Genomic DNA, 15,591 nt, shown 5'->3' with positions numbered 1-15,591 from the left:
TTCAGTCCTCAGACATATCCGCCTTAGGCACGATTTATAGGGGATGGAGCTTGAGTGAAAAAAGTAGTGTGTCTCAGTTATGCATGATTATGACCTTGGACTTTAGCACTGACAGTTGATGCATTAAAGATTTGCCACTGTGAAACATCACTATTTGTCATTTGGCACTATTATATTTGGGGCTGTAAATATACTAAAATAGATGTATGTTATTTGTGGCAAATACTAAATACATTTGAGGCGAAAATCTTACATAAACCTTAAATAAATATATTTATCTTAGTTGTTACAGTACTTTTCTTTTGACAAGTAAAGAATGTACATGTAAAAATCATGTTAAAATCAGAGGCCATTTTAAAACAACCAATTAGAGACAAATTTAGGTACATTAACTTAAATTCACTAATTTAGAAAGATATCACCAAAAGTACACCAAATTCACTCTCTCTTTAATCAGTCTGGAACATTTCAGAAATGTATTTAATGGCTGAATGCCAGGTGTCAAAATTAGAAGTGAATTGAAAGTTCATCCATGGCTGTAGAGCGGTTTATCTTTATAGTCAGAGCCCTTTCATTTGATGCCATGGAAAATGTAAAAATCCTAACAACTTAGCCATCGCTTCACACAAAAATTCTGAAATATTATAAGTCTGGGTCCTCTTTAGAAGAAATTTGCAAACAATTGTATAATATAAAAAATTATAAGTATTAAAATCCTGGGATAACAAATACTGCATCTTTTGGCAAAGAGGCACAGAATAACTTCCGAGAAAAGAAACAAACTTTTCCTAAAAATTCAACTAAACCCCAAACAAGAATGCATGTAAAGGAGTTAAAGGCATTAAGTGACAAAATATGTGCATGCACCATTCAAGAAAGCCTATAATACAAGACCAGCAAAAAAGACTAAGGTTTGCAGATGAACATCAGGAGTTGTGTTCTCTGTTCATATTTAGTCATAACGATTAGCATTGTGTGTAGAGGGATAAGGGGGGACTTTTAATCTTAAGAAACTATCCCAGCTGTGAAGGATGGCTAAGGGAGCATAATTTTTTATTGATGCTTTGTGAGAAAAAGAGCTAGTGCTATTCATAAAATATGGTCTTCCTGCAGGGCAATGATCCTAAGCATACCTCCGAAGCTGTAACAAAATTTCTTAAAAACAACACAGTGAAAGTATTGATGTGATCAAAAGTCCTGACCTGAATCCCATAGAAGGTTTGTGGAGTAAAGTGAAAATTTATGTCTGTGCAAGGAGGCTAAAAGACCTGACTGAGCTGCCTATGTTTTGTCTAGGAAGGGCACAAATTCTGAAATTTCTCAGTGCCATTCAAGTGTTAAATTCATATTAAGTGTTACATTCAAGTTCAAGCAATTAATTAGCAATGTCACAAACACTAACAAATAACTTTTGGCCCATTGAAAATCTGATCTCAGAAAAAACAACAACCTTTTAGCACTTATTTCAAATGACCTGGAAATAAAGTCAAGTGCCATCAAGTGCCATTTTATAAGCTACTGAATTATGAAGGCGTAAGCCATACTGTTAAAATAAACCAACTGCTGTGATTAATTCTAAGGAATACAATTATAACTATTTATGCAGCAATATATTGGCATTATTCATCTCCTATTTGATGTTTTTTTTCAATGCTTGAAATTTTCTCATTCAAACACCTTCTTAGTAGTCTTTCCTCGTGAAATGTAACCATATTTCATATTCCTCAATAGTTAAGGTGTATATTGTAGTACTGTAAAGAATCACACTACACCTAACAATACTAGACATGTTGTATGCTCATGGTATAGATTTATTTCTCTGTCGCCTTGGGATTTATCTTGAGCTCTGTTTATGGTCTGTGTGGATTTTCACATGTCAGTGAATGAATGAATGTATATAGCGACTGTCCATTACTAATGGTCTGATGTTAAATGCCAATGACCAATCTTTCTTATTTAATTGCTTCCCCTTTGTTGCATGATTCAAATGTGTAGCTAATCAATGCACTGAATGCATATAAATAATGTCTACTACACTTCATTTCTACCTTGTTTAATTTGCTGTACGTTAGCAAGAATAAAGAGTAATCCAAGGATTAACATAATTCAAACTAATTAGACATTAGCTGTTTAGACAATTACAATGTACAAGTGGAGAGGACTGTTAGTTTCTGTCTTTTGTTAACAACAGTCAGTTCAGATCTAAAATACTGCTGTTCAAAATAAGGTATATAAGTATGATTTGGTATTACTCTTTCAAAAAACAAATACATTAACACACCTCTGCAAAAATGTGTGCCAATCCTAAAATGTTGAGCTTTTATGATCATATCAGCAAATTATCGGTCAGGAAATCATCAAGAAATAAAGAAATATTTAATATATCCCTTCTCTATCAATTCTGGTTCAATTTTTGAACTTGTTATCAGGCCCTTAATAAGCTGCATTAGTGAAGCAAAAAACCAAATAATGATTTTTTTTTTTTTTCAAGATAAAATGATTGCCGAAGCTATTCTAGGAAACATTTGGGCACCCAGCTATTTGTCAGGTTTTTTTATTTGTTAATTTTACATAAAACATTAAAATAATTGTTATGGTTTTAACTATGTGTATATGCATATGTAACCCTGTTTCCCTGAGGAAAAGAGATGCTGCGTCAACAACGCTTTAAGAACGCTTCCGCTCTGAATCATGTGTAATCTGTCCAATGAAAAGTGTGCCTTTAACTCCTTCACAACCAGGAAGCTATAAAACGTGAATGGAGTGAAGCCTTCTGTAAGGAGAAGGAAGCACTGCAGGGATGCCAGCAGTGTGGCATTTAGATGCAGCGTCTTGTTCCCTCAGGAAACCAGGGTTACATACGTAACCTGGAGACATTCAGTTTCAAGAACTCAAGCTGCGTCAACAACGCTTTGGGAACAAGAGTACAATACCACCAGACTGACCAACCCCTGCCTAGAGTGTGAGGGCACAGCTAGGCTGAAGGACAGAGGGGCCAGGAGTGGCACTGAGGTCAAGGTTATAAAACCTGATAAAGGTCAGCGGGGTGGACCAGCCCGCAGCGTTGCAGATGTCTTGGAGGGGAACTCCAGAGGACCAAGCCCTAAGAGGCTGCCACACTCCGGGTTGAGTGCGCTCTGACACTGAAGGGAGGATGCAATAGCATTGATGATCCACCTGCTTAGTGTCTGCTTGTTTGTAGGGAGGCCTCTCCTAGGAGGGCAGATGAACAGTTGTTCCAACTTCCTTCACAGACTTGTCCTGTGGAAGTAAATATCCAGTGCTGGACACAGAGGGTTAAACTAGGGCCTAATTGTAACCCGTTCTAGGGTACATAAAGGCACTGGCTATGCCTGGAGTGAACTCTAAAAAAGAGGGGGCCACAGAAAGGGCCTGAAGATCCCCTAATCTCGTAAGAGAGGAAATGGCCAGGAGGAACACGGTCTTAACTGTGAGAAACCTCCAGGAGGTCTCAGCCTCCAGGTGCCATGGAGAAAACGTGTCAAGAGCGGGTCTCTGCCCAGTGATTGCCCGGGAGTCTCGGAGCTGTGCCTGCTCAGGGGTCACAGCCACAGCCTCCACAACTCCTTCAAGGAATCTACTAGGGAGGGTGTTCGAGAACGGCTATCAGGTCCACAAACCACTGCCTGGCCACCGTGGGGCCACCAGGAGGAGACAGACTCCATCCCAGCAAACTCTCTCCAGAACTCCCAGAAACAGCATAACAGGGGGAAAGGCGTACAGTTGTAAACTCTCGAGTCACAAACAGGTCTACTTGAGCCCTGCCGAATCCCACCCAGATCTGCTCCACCACTTGAGGGCGGAACCGCCATTCCCCAGGCCTTGGCCCTTGTCTTGAAAGGCTGTCTCCTGCTTTGTTCAGACGGTTTGGGATATATGCCGCTCTCAAAAAGAGCAGCATCCCCTGGGCCCACAGAAGAATCTGGCATGCCAGCTTTTATAGGAGGCATGAGTGCAGACCCCCCTGGTGGTTGATTTAAGAGATCACAGAGGTGTTGTCTGAGCAGATCAACACATGGTGACCTCTGAGGTCCGACAGGAAATGCTTCAGAGCTAGAAGCACGGCCAGCATCTTTAGGCAATTGATGTGCCACAGCAGATGGGGCCCTCCCCATAGAACTTGGGTGGAGTGGCCACACATGACTGCTCCCAATCCTGTGAGGGACGTGTTTGCTGTAAGCATCACGCCACGACCAGAAACTCTCAGAATGGGGCCCTGAGATAGGAACCCAGGATCTCTCCAGGCATTTAAGGCATGTAGGGCTCGCTGCGTGACCTTGATTGTAGCAAGGGGATTGCCCCTCCGAGAGAACCCTTGGGTCCTGAGCCACCACTGAAGGGGTCTCATGTGCAGAAGGCCAAGTGAAACCACATTGGATGCTGCTGCCATAAGCCCCAGCAGTTTCTGGAACTGCTTGACAGTGAGTGACTGTCTTTTTCTTATCCTCCCGACGGCCATAAGGATGGACGCAATGCGGGCAGGAGACAGTTGTGCACGCATAAGGGTTGAATCCCATACAACGCCTAAATAAGTGGTTCTCTGTAATGAAGGAGGCACACTCTTTTTGCCGTTCAGCTGTAACCCCAGTGCATTCATGAGAGCGAGAATAACATCTTGATGCCAGACCGCTAAATGCTCTGATTTAGCTAGTATCAACCAATTGTAGACATAGTTTAAGATGCGTATGCCCTAAAGTCTCAGGGGAGCAAGATCCGCATCCACACACTTTGTGAAGGTACGGGGTGGGAGGGAAAGACCAAACAGAAGGACGCAATATTGGTATGCTTCTGCCCCAAAAGTGAACCTCAGGAACTTCCTGTGAGAAGAAAAGATGGATACCTGAAAGTATGCATCCTTTAGATCGATCATTACAAAGCAGTCCTTGAATCTGATCTGAGACACCACTTGCTTGAGGGTCAGCATCTTGAACATTGAGTCTCATTAGTGATCGGTTCAGTTGATGTAGATCTTAAATATGACGCAAACCTCTGTCCTTTTTGGGAACTATGAAGTACCGGCTCTACAACACTCGGACTCTCTGTCAGATGGAGGGACCACCTCAATGGCCTTCTTTGGAGTGTTTACTTCTTCTTCTATGACCAGATCCTGCACGGTTCCCACCAGGGTGGGACACACTCTGTCGAACCAGGGCAGACGAGACCCGAACTAAATCGTATAGCCTCTGTCTACAGTACGCAGGACCCACCGAGACATGTCTAGCAGAGCTTCCCAGGATGGCAGTTAGTCTCCTAAGATTATTAATATTTGCCATTTTTTAATTGCCCTTTTTTGAACAATAGTGTATGTTTTTGCAATTTCTTAGGTCTCTCTAGTTTTTAAAACCCATTCAAATATTTACTCTCATATTAACTAATAGGGTTCTTCCTTTTTCACTGCAGTCTTGAGTTTCATTATACTAAGCTTTTTCATTTGTAAAGATATATCAGAAACTAGATTGTTTAAGGCCTAGCTGGTACTTCATTAGGCTGGTTCTTAATTTCAGAGAAGTTTTCTAATTTGTAAATAAAACTGAACTGTTGGCTAGTGAGTAACACAACAGAAACGCTTCTGCCCTATTCGCATTAAAATACTAATGATGATACAGCTATCCATGGCCAAGAGACCAAGAGAGCATATATAACATGCTAATATATAGCATGGCTAAGTATGCCCTCTATATATATATATATATATATATATATATATATATATATATATATATATATATATATATATATATATATATATATATATATATATATATATATATATATCCAGACCAAGCCAAGACCAAGAGAACATACTTAGCCATACTATATATTAGCATGTTATATATATAAATTAGCCATTATAATTCCTACAAGCATACCTTTTAGCTATAAGATTACATTTTGTTTTCTTCAATTCATAAATTCAATCATACCACCAAAGCAAAATAAGAATAGAATAGCTAAGCCTTAAATCTTTTTGATACTGGAGGAAGGGACTTGAAATGTAATCCCTTTTAATTGAATATTAGCCCACATTTGATCTCATACTGGAATTACAAGTTTCGAGGTGGGGTGTTTGCTGTATATCATCTTTAGTGAGTTCGAGCTGATGAACCATCCTTCTTTTGGTAAGTACGTTTAACTCCAGTGGATAATCACTCATAATGAATTGGAGTTTAATTTGAATCACTTTGCACTCGTGACATGTTCGAACACAAGTGCAATGCTTGTGCAAGTCATTCGACTCTTCATGCTCTTTAACTAACATGCATGTCAAATCAAAATATCTCAGGCAGACAGCACTATATGGTCTTTATGGCATCATTTATGATGTGCATATGTGACTTTGAATGAATCCAGCTCAACTTGGCTTCCAGAATATAAACAGTGTCAAGGATGACATGTGCTCTGTTGATCCAGGAAGGTGGAGAGCAGCGTTACAGCTACACATGTGTAGGCAGGGATAAATGTTGACAGCCACGGGCCCATCCACACTAATGATTTGTTCAAGTGCAGTTTCAAAATATGTACAGCTTCTGTTGCCTGCTAAAGGGAAAATGCTTCTCGAAACATTTTATTTGTTCAGATTGTTGAGCTGAAGGCAGTAGCTTATGGCAGACATTTGTATGCAGAGCAAATCATTCCTGTTAGTCTTGTAACTGGATGTGCCTATGTGTTTTAATTAGCCGTAAACATTCCCAAGTACAACTTCAGACAGACTCAGCCTTGCTCTGAAACATATCCAGTGAATTTGAATACATTTTCTTGAATTTCTTCAGATTTCTTGAATTTCTGCTCAGCTGGTGGTGAAAGGCTTTGAGTTATGTAAGGCATAGATATAGCCACATAAAAATATTGTCTGTTTCTACTTTAAAGCATCTGAGTCTGTGCATTATTTCTCTGTCTTCTTGCATTTACACCTCTCTTTCAGTTGAAACTCGTACTGTATTAAATTGCCCTAAAATGGTTTTGAAATAATTGCAAATGACAAAACGTTAAGTCAAAAAAATACCATGGTGAATAAACACATCATGCTACACACTACCAAACTATTAAGAGCATCATCTAAATTTAAAATGAGTAAACTGCTCCTTGAGGCAAAAGATAGATCTTCTCACTCTGAGAATTGTATACACAGAAGCAAGTAGTTATGAGGGAAATACAATTCCTTTTTTTATTTTACTAAATAAATATAAATAGGGCACTTTAAGCAAAGAAATATTTACAAACACCAATTCATGTTTTTGTGTGTTTTTTTTCCCACTACATCTGTCAGCAATTGTGGTCCAGTCAATTCAGTGGCACTAAAAATATTGTTACAATCTAGAGAAATATTTAAAAATGTGGAATTGATTCAGTTCAGCCACTCAGCATTACGTACACGTCTCCCCAGCCCACAACCTCATCACATGACCTCCAGCTCTTATTAACCTCAATACTAATGAAGCTCACCTGTTTGCACTTACACTATTCACTTTAAATAACCTGGACTATTAGTGTAACTTTATAATAAATATAGGCTAAGTGTATCTGCTTGTCTTGTTTTTGATTTTGAACATAGACCAGGTCATGATTATCCTTCACATTTATTTTTAAAGCATTTGTCTTAACCAGAGCAAATTGCAGTCTAATGCTCATGCTGGAACAATTAGGTCAGGGTCTACAAATGCTGTCAAGCAAAAATCCTGTTAGAGTTAGTACAATAAGGATGGTACAGCAAGAAAAATAGAACAAGCTTTTGTGTTTTTATTATAAGTTTAGTTCATTATATGGCACTTACCTAACCGTTATCTGCTGTCATGTTTGAGTTTTGCGTCACCCTTCAATTTGTCTGCTACTTTGAAATGTATTATTTATTATTTAACCACATCCATTTATAGATAGTAGACTACTCCATACGTTATGAAGTAACAGCTGTTGGTGTAAATTTGTCACGTACCATTTAGCACACTAGTATGCAAATTCAAAATTGTTCTATTGATAGCTGCATGTGCAAACAAGCCATGCTATTAAGTGACAAATAAATTCCATCAATTGTACTTCAGGTGCAGATGTACACTCCATAATCTCTTTTTTGTTGGTCTTCCAAGTGATCTTACATGCAACTCACATCTAATTTCTCTCAGGATAGCTTACAGGATAGCTTTGAAACTATTTCATGTCACTAACCAGAAGTTTATTTATCTGCTTGCAATCATATAGACCTATATGATTGCAAGCAGATGAATAAACTTCTGGTTAGTGACATGAAATAGTCAACAAATTTCAAATAGTTTTAAAACAGCAGGTTACAATAGACCCACTTCACAAATATTGGCCTGGATTGCTTTGTTAAAGGCTTCTGCTTTTGTCGAGATGGCAGTTAGCAAGCTAATAAGCATAAACATTTTGGATCTGCTTTATGCAGAAGAGTGGAAAAAGTACTGATGCAGTGTCAAAATAATACTTAATTAAAATTCTAGCTCTCCAGCCTCAAATGTATTCAAGTGTAGGCAAAACAATTTGCTACCTTTAAATTTAAAGTGTTAAATTATAAGTCAATGTTTTAATAAGAAAATTAAGCAGTCATGTTTTATCCACTACTCTGCAAAATAAATCTCTACATGTGCTGCATTATGGCTATGCAGCTTGCCAATTAATTAATCAGAAGTAATACTGTATATGTAACATTAACTATATTGTGTAGCATGGATTGGTTAATGCAGATGACAAACTGGCACCATTCTCTCTTTTTTTTTTTCATTGATTGGATACATACACAGTAAAACATTTATTAGATTAATCTGTGGTTTACAGCTATTGGCTGGATGAGAGAGTAAGAAACCAATGAGATGTACTGTATAATGACTATTTTGTCATATATATGGTCGAAATATGTATTTTTTTTTATGCAACTATTTAAGTTCAAAGTAACACAATGTATAAAAATGCTTGTTTTGTTATGCTTATGTTATGTATTAGTAGGTCTAATCACTTAAGTATTATCCCTATCTAACTTTATGAATTTTAATTACTAGTAAACAGTGTCAAAAGAAAATAAGAGGAATGTGATAGACAAAACCTGAACTGACATTAATTTGAAACTTTCAGAGTAAACATGAAATAAAAAAAATTAATAAAATTAATAACATAACATTTTAATGGCATTTTACATCTTGAACTAATTACTGATTAGAGTTCATTTGTCAAGTCTTGCTTTACAAAATAAGTGTTCTAGAGTCTGTTTACAAACTTAAGAAAGCATTTTCATTTAGATTGCTATTAATCTACACCTGTGTAGTTGACTTAGGAAGTAAGAGTTGCATTCATTAAAAGAGGATTATAGACAAATTGCAAAGCAATCTTTCTTAAAGACAAACAAACAGTGTTATCAATGTGTAATGGATGCATCAGTAATTTCTACCTTCTGTTGACAATTTTCTCTTCAGAAACTGAATTGTAAAGCAATTGCCTTTGCTCCTTCTCTGGCCAGTTTGCAGGACCTGCCTCCTTATAATGCCTCCTCCTGACCTTATATCATATAGGTGACATAAGCAATCAGCTAATGCCATTGGATGACCTCAGCAGGTCCCACTAATGCAGCACTGTGAGCTATTGGGAACATAAGAATTGCACAGGCAAGTGCAGTGCACTCAGACTACACAATTTTCATCTTCTGCAGGTGGGAAAGTGGAGTGCTTCAGGAGGCCTGAACATCACAGAACTCCCTAAGAGGAATGGCATGAACATCACTGACTCACTCTCCAACCGCTCGCTGGTCATCACCACAATACTGGTAAGGTCACATAAGCAGTGAAAGCAAATTCCCCACTATTTCAGTTCTCTTTCATTCTCTCTCTCTCTCTCTCTCTCTCTCTCTCTCTCTCTCTCTCTCTCTCTCTCTCTCTCTCTCGGTCTCGCTCTCTTTCTGCTGGCAGTTGATATAATCTTTCCATCAAAAATGTAGACAGCAAAAGTAAGTATTAAACTACTGCATTGCACATAAAGATCTAACTGGCCTTGTAGAATTTCTTTATTAAGAGCATGATGTCCCTTTCTGTTCAAAATGCTTAAAATTACAATTTGAAAAAAATCTTAAAAGCTTAACATTTTTATTATTGAAATATTAATATTCTTCGATAGACATTTGTAATGAGCTTTGCTTAAAGATAACTGTCCAAAAATTCCACTTCATTCCATTACAAGTGACACTGTATAGTGAGATTATAGCGCTCCCACAGCTGTATACTACATTATACACCACTGCGTTGAAAGGTTAAACATTGTAGATTTAATGATTACAGCAAATGTGATAGGTACAAGATTCTGGTATGATTGTCTACAGAAAAAAAGGTGAATCTTGAGCATAAACTATTTCAAGGACATGCAAATGAATCTCAGGTGTAAAAACTCCAAGCAGGGGCATCAAAAAGAAATAGTGGACAGATATGTATGTCATAGTATTTAGTAGTAGTATGTCCAATCCAGCACTGGCATTACATAAGGCAGCAATAGAGAGATAGAGAGAGAGGGAGGTCTGGAGTTAGTAACTAAAAGGAAATAGATAGAAAATGTGTGTAACAATTAAAGTAATGTATATGACCATTGATTTGCTTATGGGTCCTGGGGGTTCCATATTTATCATGCAAAATCTTAAGATTTGATGATATTAGATTTAGGTATCTCTGCTTTTCAAATGAAAAAAAAAATTATGCTCTAAATATTGCTTTAAATATGCTTCAGTACATAAAATATTATTATTATTATTATTATTATTATTATTTTTTTTTTTTTACAAATGAAGCTAAAGTGTGTTTACCTAGGTCTTTTTATTACACACTTTTTGCCTTTTTTTTTACCATTTACATGATGTCCAAATTTTTATTTTTAGCCAGGAAGTAAAACCACATCATATCTGAAATGAAGCAGCATTAAACTAGTGGACGCAAAACACGACAGATAATATAATTTTGGCTCACCAACATACAAATAAGACACCTGGCATTTATTGACTGAGAATTGATTCTCTGAAAGGAGATTAAGATATTTGATGGCGCTTCCTCACACACAGTGTTTTCGCTCCATTGGCTATAAGTGTTGTTGTTCTCCCTACCCCTTATTATTGAGAAATCCCATGCACAGAAAGAGAAAGAAAGAAAGAAAGAAAGAAAGAAAGAAAGAAAGAAAGAAAGAAAGAAAGAAAGAAAGAAAGAAAGAAAGAAAGAAAGAAAGAAAGAAAGAAAGAAAGAGGCAGAGCAAAAAAAAAAAAGCAGCTTTCAGTTTTGATATGAGTCCAAACCTTGGGGAATTTCACATATTAGGATGCAGAGAACAGATGGTAATTCCTTTTTTCTGCAACACAGAAACTTTTTGATCAAGATAATTGGACAACTTATACAAGTTTCCTTGGAGTTGGCTGACTTCAGTTTTAAAATAAATTCTATTATAGTCAAGAACTCATTAGCTATTATTTAGTTAACAATGCATTAGTTTCAATAATACAACGTCTTAATTTAGAAATTGTTCATAAGCAAATAAAATCCTTCCAGAGCAAACACACTGACAAATATTCTAAACAATATCCACCATAAGTAGACATTATAAGTCATAAAGAAATTGCAACTCACCAATATAAAACGTGTGCACAATTCTGCTGAAATGGCAGGTTTTCTGTTGTAAATCAATCAATAAAAAAAAATAAAATAAAAAAAACAGATAAAAAATAAGTCATAACAGATCTTTATTAGCCACATATATAATTCGAGACCTGGCTCTGTTCAGTATCTCATGTTCTACAGTAATTATCATACAGCTGTCCTTAATTAAATGAATCTAATAAATAAAATAATGTAAAATAGAGATCAGCTGTTTCTGAGGGCTTTTCTTTACATCTTCCTGGTTAAATCTGCTTGCTGAAGTAATGATCTAAAAAAAAAAAACTTATAGAGCATGCATTTTATTCTTGTTTAAAGGAATCGATCAGCAGAGAGGTATAAAAAGATACCAAAACAGTAGGTGCACCATGAAACATCATAAAGGGCTTCATCAACAAATGGAGAAAATGGAACATCTCAGTGGCATCACCAAGAACAAGACATCTCTTCAAAATGTATAAAAGGACATGACAAAAACTGCCAAGAGACCTACAGCAACATTAAAGGAGCTGTAGAAATATCTGAGATGTACTGATTATTCGGCATATGACATCAATCTTTTACATTCTTCACGTCTAGGCTTTTTTAGGTAGGGTGGCTACATCCAAGCCATGTGGCAAAATATAAAAAAAATATATAATTGGAATCAAATATACCAATATACCAATTCCAAAAGGTATAATGTAGTAAGTTATGTGCAAAAAAACACAAATTATCACATAATCAAAAGAACACCATACCAAACTTTGTATTTTTAATAAATTTTTGTTTCTTGCTAAAAAAAAAAAAGTGGCCTAGTATCTGCTTTTACATTTATACAGTATAAGACAGACTTTTGTATTCATAAAATTTTTCTGTCAATAGATGAGAAGTATCACTCTTATCTAGTGACAGCCGTGGTGTTATTGTAGGAACATGTGGATTTTTTCCCCATTCCTGCTCAAGTGTAAAAATGCTGTGAGAGCTAGCTTATGGTCACACTGAGGAAAATGGAAAAAAAGGCTCACTACGAGTTTTTGAATAGCTGGTCTATGCAGTCATAAAGGAAACAAATATCAAAGTAAAACAATGTCACCCATTAAGTCATGACAAAGATGAACTCCTCATACTTTACAAAGCTTATATTGTAATTTCTCCACACGAGTCATTTTTCTGAAACCCTCCTACTAATCATCAGTAACATTGTTGATGACATTATGAGCATGTTCATTTTCATTGCAACATTCTGTTCCTAATCAAGGATTTATACGACCCAAATAATGAGCTTCTGGTGAAGTATTACACAGCTATAAAGATTCAGGACTCTATAAACTACATGAGTCTCTTCTTGTGAACTGAACCAATATATATATATATATATATATATATATATATATATATATATATATATATATATATATATATATATATATATATATATATATATATATATATATATATATACATACATATATATATATATATATATATATATATATATATATATATATATATATATATATATATCAAACTTTACAATGAATTTAGTTTTACTATTCTGAAACTAGCTTGAAAAAAATAAAAAAAATAATATTTATTAAGGTGTGCCCTTGTAAATGTGTTTAAAAGCATAATATGATGTGTTTTAAGTGTTTTAAAAGTGTGATTTGCCAAACCTTATATTTGTATAAAGTCCAAACAATGTATATGTTGTGCCAGTGTCTTATAAAATGAAACTTTTTCTCAAAGAATGACTACCATAATTATACATTTTAGAATTACAAACTATAATGAAAATGTTCAGTAGCAAATTAAGCACACATACACATGCACACACTTTAGTGTGGATTTTTACAAAGTTTAAAAAATGAAAACTACAAATCAATTTTAAAGTGACAGAGCTGCAAATTATGGAACGAAATTATGTAAATGCATATCGTCTTTGATTTTTCTGTAGCTCCCTGTGGTGCATTCAGGTGTGTTTATTTTCTCTCATTTAAGCATGTGTGCTTGCCAGTGAGAGAAAAAGCTGACCTAACCATTGCTTTTCATTTGTTGTTTTGTATCTGCTCAGGAGGAGCCATATGTCATGCTTAAAAAGTCTGACAAAGCACTTGTTGGAAATGACCGCTTTGAGGGCTTCTGCATTGACCTCCTGAAGGAACTGGCGGGTATTCTGGGATTTTCTTATGAGATCCGTTTGGTGCCTGATGGGAAATATGGCTTTCAGGATGACAAGGGCCAATGGAATGGCATCATAAGAGAGCTTATGGAGCATGTAAGTATAAGTTGAGTTTCGCTTCATTGACACTTGTAGCACTCTTTGACAAATGTGGAGCGATACCACATTCAATACACACACATCTTGCAATAAATTTCATTGTGTGGTTCTATAGAATATGAATGTGTCAAACGTACAACAAAAGTGTATTATATACTTAGAAGTCATTTTTTACCTATGAGAAGCAAAATAAAAGAACTCTATTATATGTATATTATAAAATAATAATTATATTTAATTAGATCTTGTACGCATGAAGGAATGACTTTTTCTATTTTAATTTTAATCACATAAATGACTTTTAGTCACATTCTCTTTCATCTGTTAATTCAGTTTCAGTATCCCAGTATCCCAGATAACATTTTAAGTAAATAATTACATATGACTTAAAGCCACGTCAATAATGCTGCTATATAAAAGCAATCCACACCTGGGTGAGGTGTGGATTGCTTTTGTATAGCAGCATGGCTTAGAGATTGCTATTCAACCCATAATATTTTATTTATTAATTAAATCACACATGTATTTACTTTTTTATTGTATATTTTTTGGTTGTTAGGGAATGTCCACAAGACAAGTTAATATTTGTTATAGCAGACATAACCAGTCATTTCGTCAGTAGTCCCTCTTTTTCTCACCTCTGAAGTGTGAAAATGAGACAGTGACATTGCCAAAATGTCAGCTTGTCATGTGACTGAGATACTAGAAAGCACAAACAGTCCTGAAGACTCTCTGGGGTCACCCTGCTCTGGAAACCTACTGAATGTTACACATCACTAAAAAACCCAGAAACATCTGCAATAAATTTTAACTTTGCGAATGACCTGTTTCTATAGGAATGATAACTAGATCATTGATACAAACCTATTGCTTAGGATCTGTTACAGTCAAAAATACTTTCAGACCAATGCCAAAATGTATGCATGTTTTCTGATTCAACCATACTGTGGTTTTGCCATTTATTTCAGTAAATAAAACTTAAAAGTTACAAAGCTGTGGAGTTCAAAGGCAAAGAAACTGTCCAATAGGACATGCAGGTTCCTGGGTCATACATCAGCAAGTTATAAAGGAGTGGGTGCAAAAGGACCAGACACTTCTCTGTAAACCAGAAGTTTAAATTAAGATGGCCACTGTTAAAGAGGACCACACCTTACCATTCTTATTTATTTATTACATTTATTTAGGCACTACTGGTTTGGCATTTGTGAAGTGTCTCTCCTTTCCCTCACTTTCCCAGATTTTACACAGGAGAGATATAATAGCTTAAATGGCATTTAGTGGACGAAGTCATAAGGTGGGAGTCGACGGCAGGGTGTTGGAAGGGCTGAGAGAGGTGAGCTACTGCTGCAGCACTTAATCATCCCATGCGCTTTGGCCAGATCCGGTCTGATAACAGTCACCTTGAGGGAACAAAGACATTATTGCTGGTGCAGACAAAGGTATAGGTGTGTGTGTGTGTGTGTGTGTGTGTGTGTGTGTGTGTGTGTGTGTGTGTGTGTGTGTTAGTCTGTGTCCACTATTGGGACTTCAGCATAAATTTAAAGGAATTAAATTGCAATCGAACCATAAATAAGCATACAGAATGGACAGCGTCTGATGATTTTAAAATCCCCATAACTAGAATTGGGGTGCTTATAGCATTCTCATTGCTCATCACAGGAATTAATAAAAATTAAGCACAAGAAA

At 36.2% G+C, this 15,591-nt stretch overlaps 1 protein-coding gene across 1 annotated transcript in view; it reads left to right on the top strand.

Moving 5' to 3' along the window:
* The window catches only part of grik3 (glutamate ionotropic receptor kainate type subunit 3), a 100,012-nt gene that overhangs the window by 49,753 nt on the left and 34,668 nt on the right, over positions 1 to 15,591 (top strand). Inside the window, exons 9-10 of the mRNA XM_083550222.1 lie at positions 9,674 to 9,787; positions 13,699 to 13,902. Of these exons, the coding sequence (XP_083406348.1) occupies positions 9,674 to 9,787; positions 13,699 to 13,902 (318 nt within the window). The remainder of the gene's footprint in view (positions 1 to 9,673; positions 9,788 to 13,698; positions 13,903 to 15,591) is intronic.

Source organism: Silurus aristotelis (genome assembly GCF_946808225.1).
Source record: "Silurus aristotelis genome assembly, chromosome: 1".
Taxonomy (NCBI): domain Eukaryota; kingdom Metazoa; phylum Chordata; class Actinopteri; order Siluriformes; family Siluridae; genus Silurus; species Silurus aristotelis.
The sequence above is the reverse complement of the archived record's forward strand: the minus strand, read 5'-3'. Positions and strand labels throughout refer to the sequence as shown.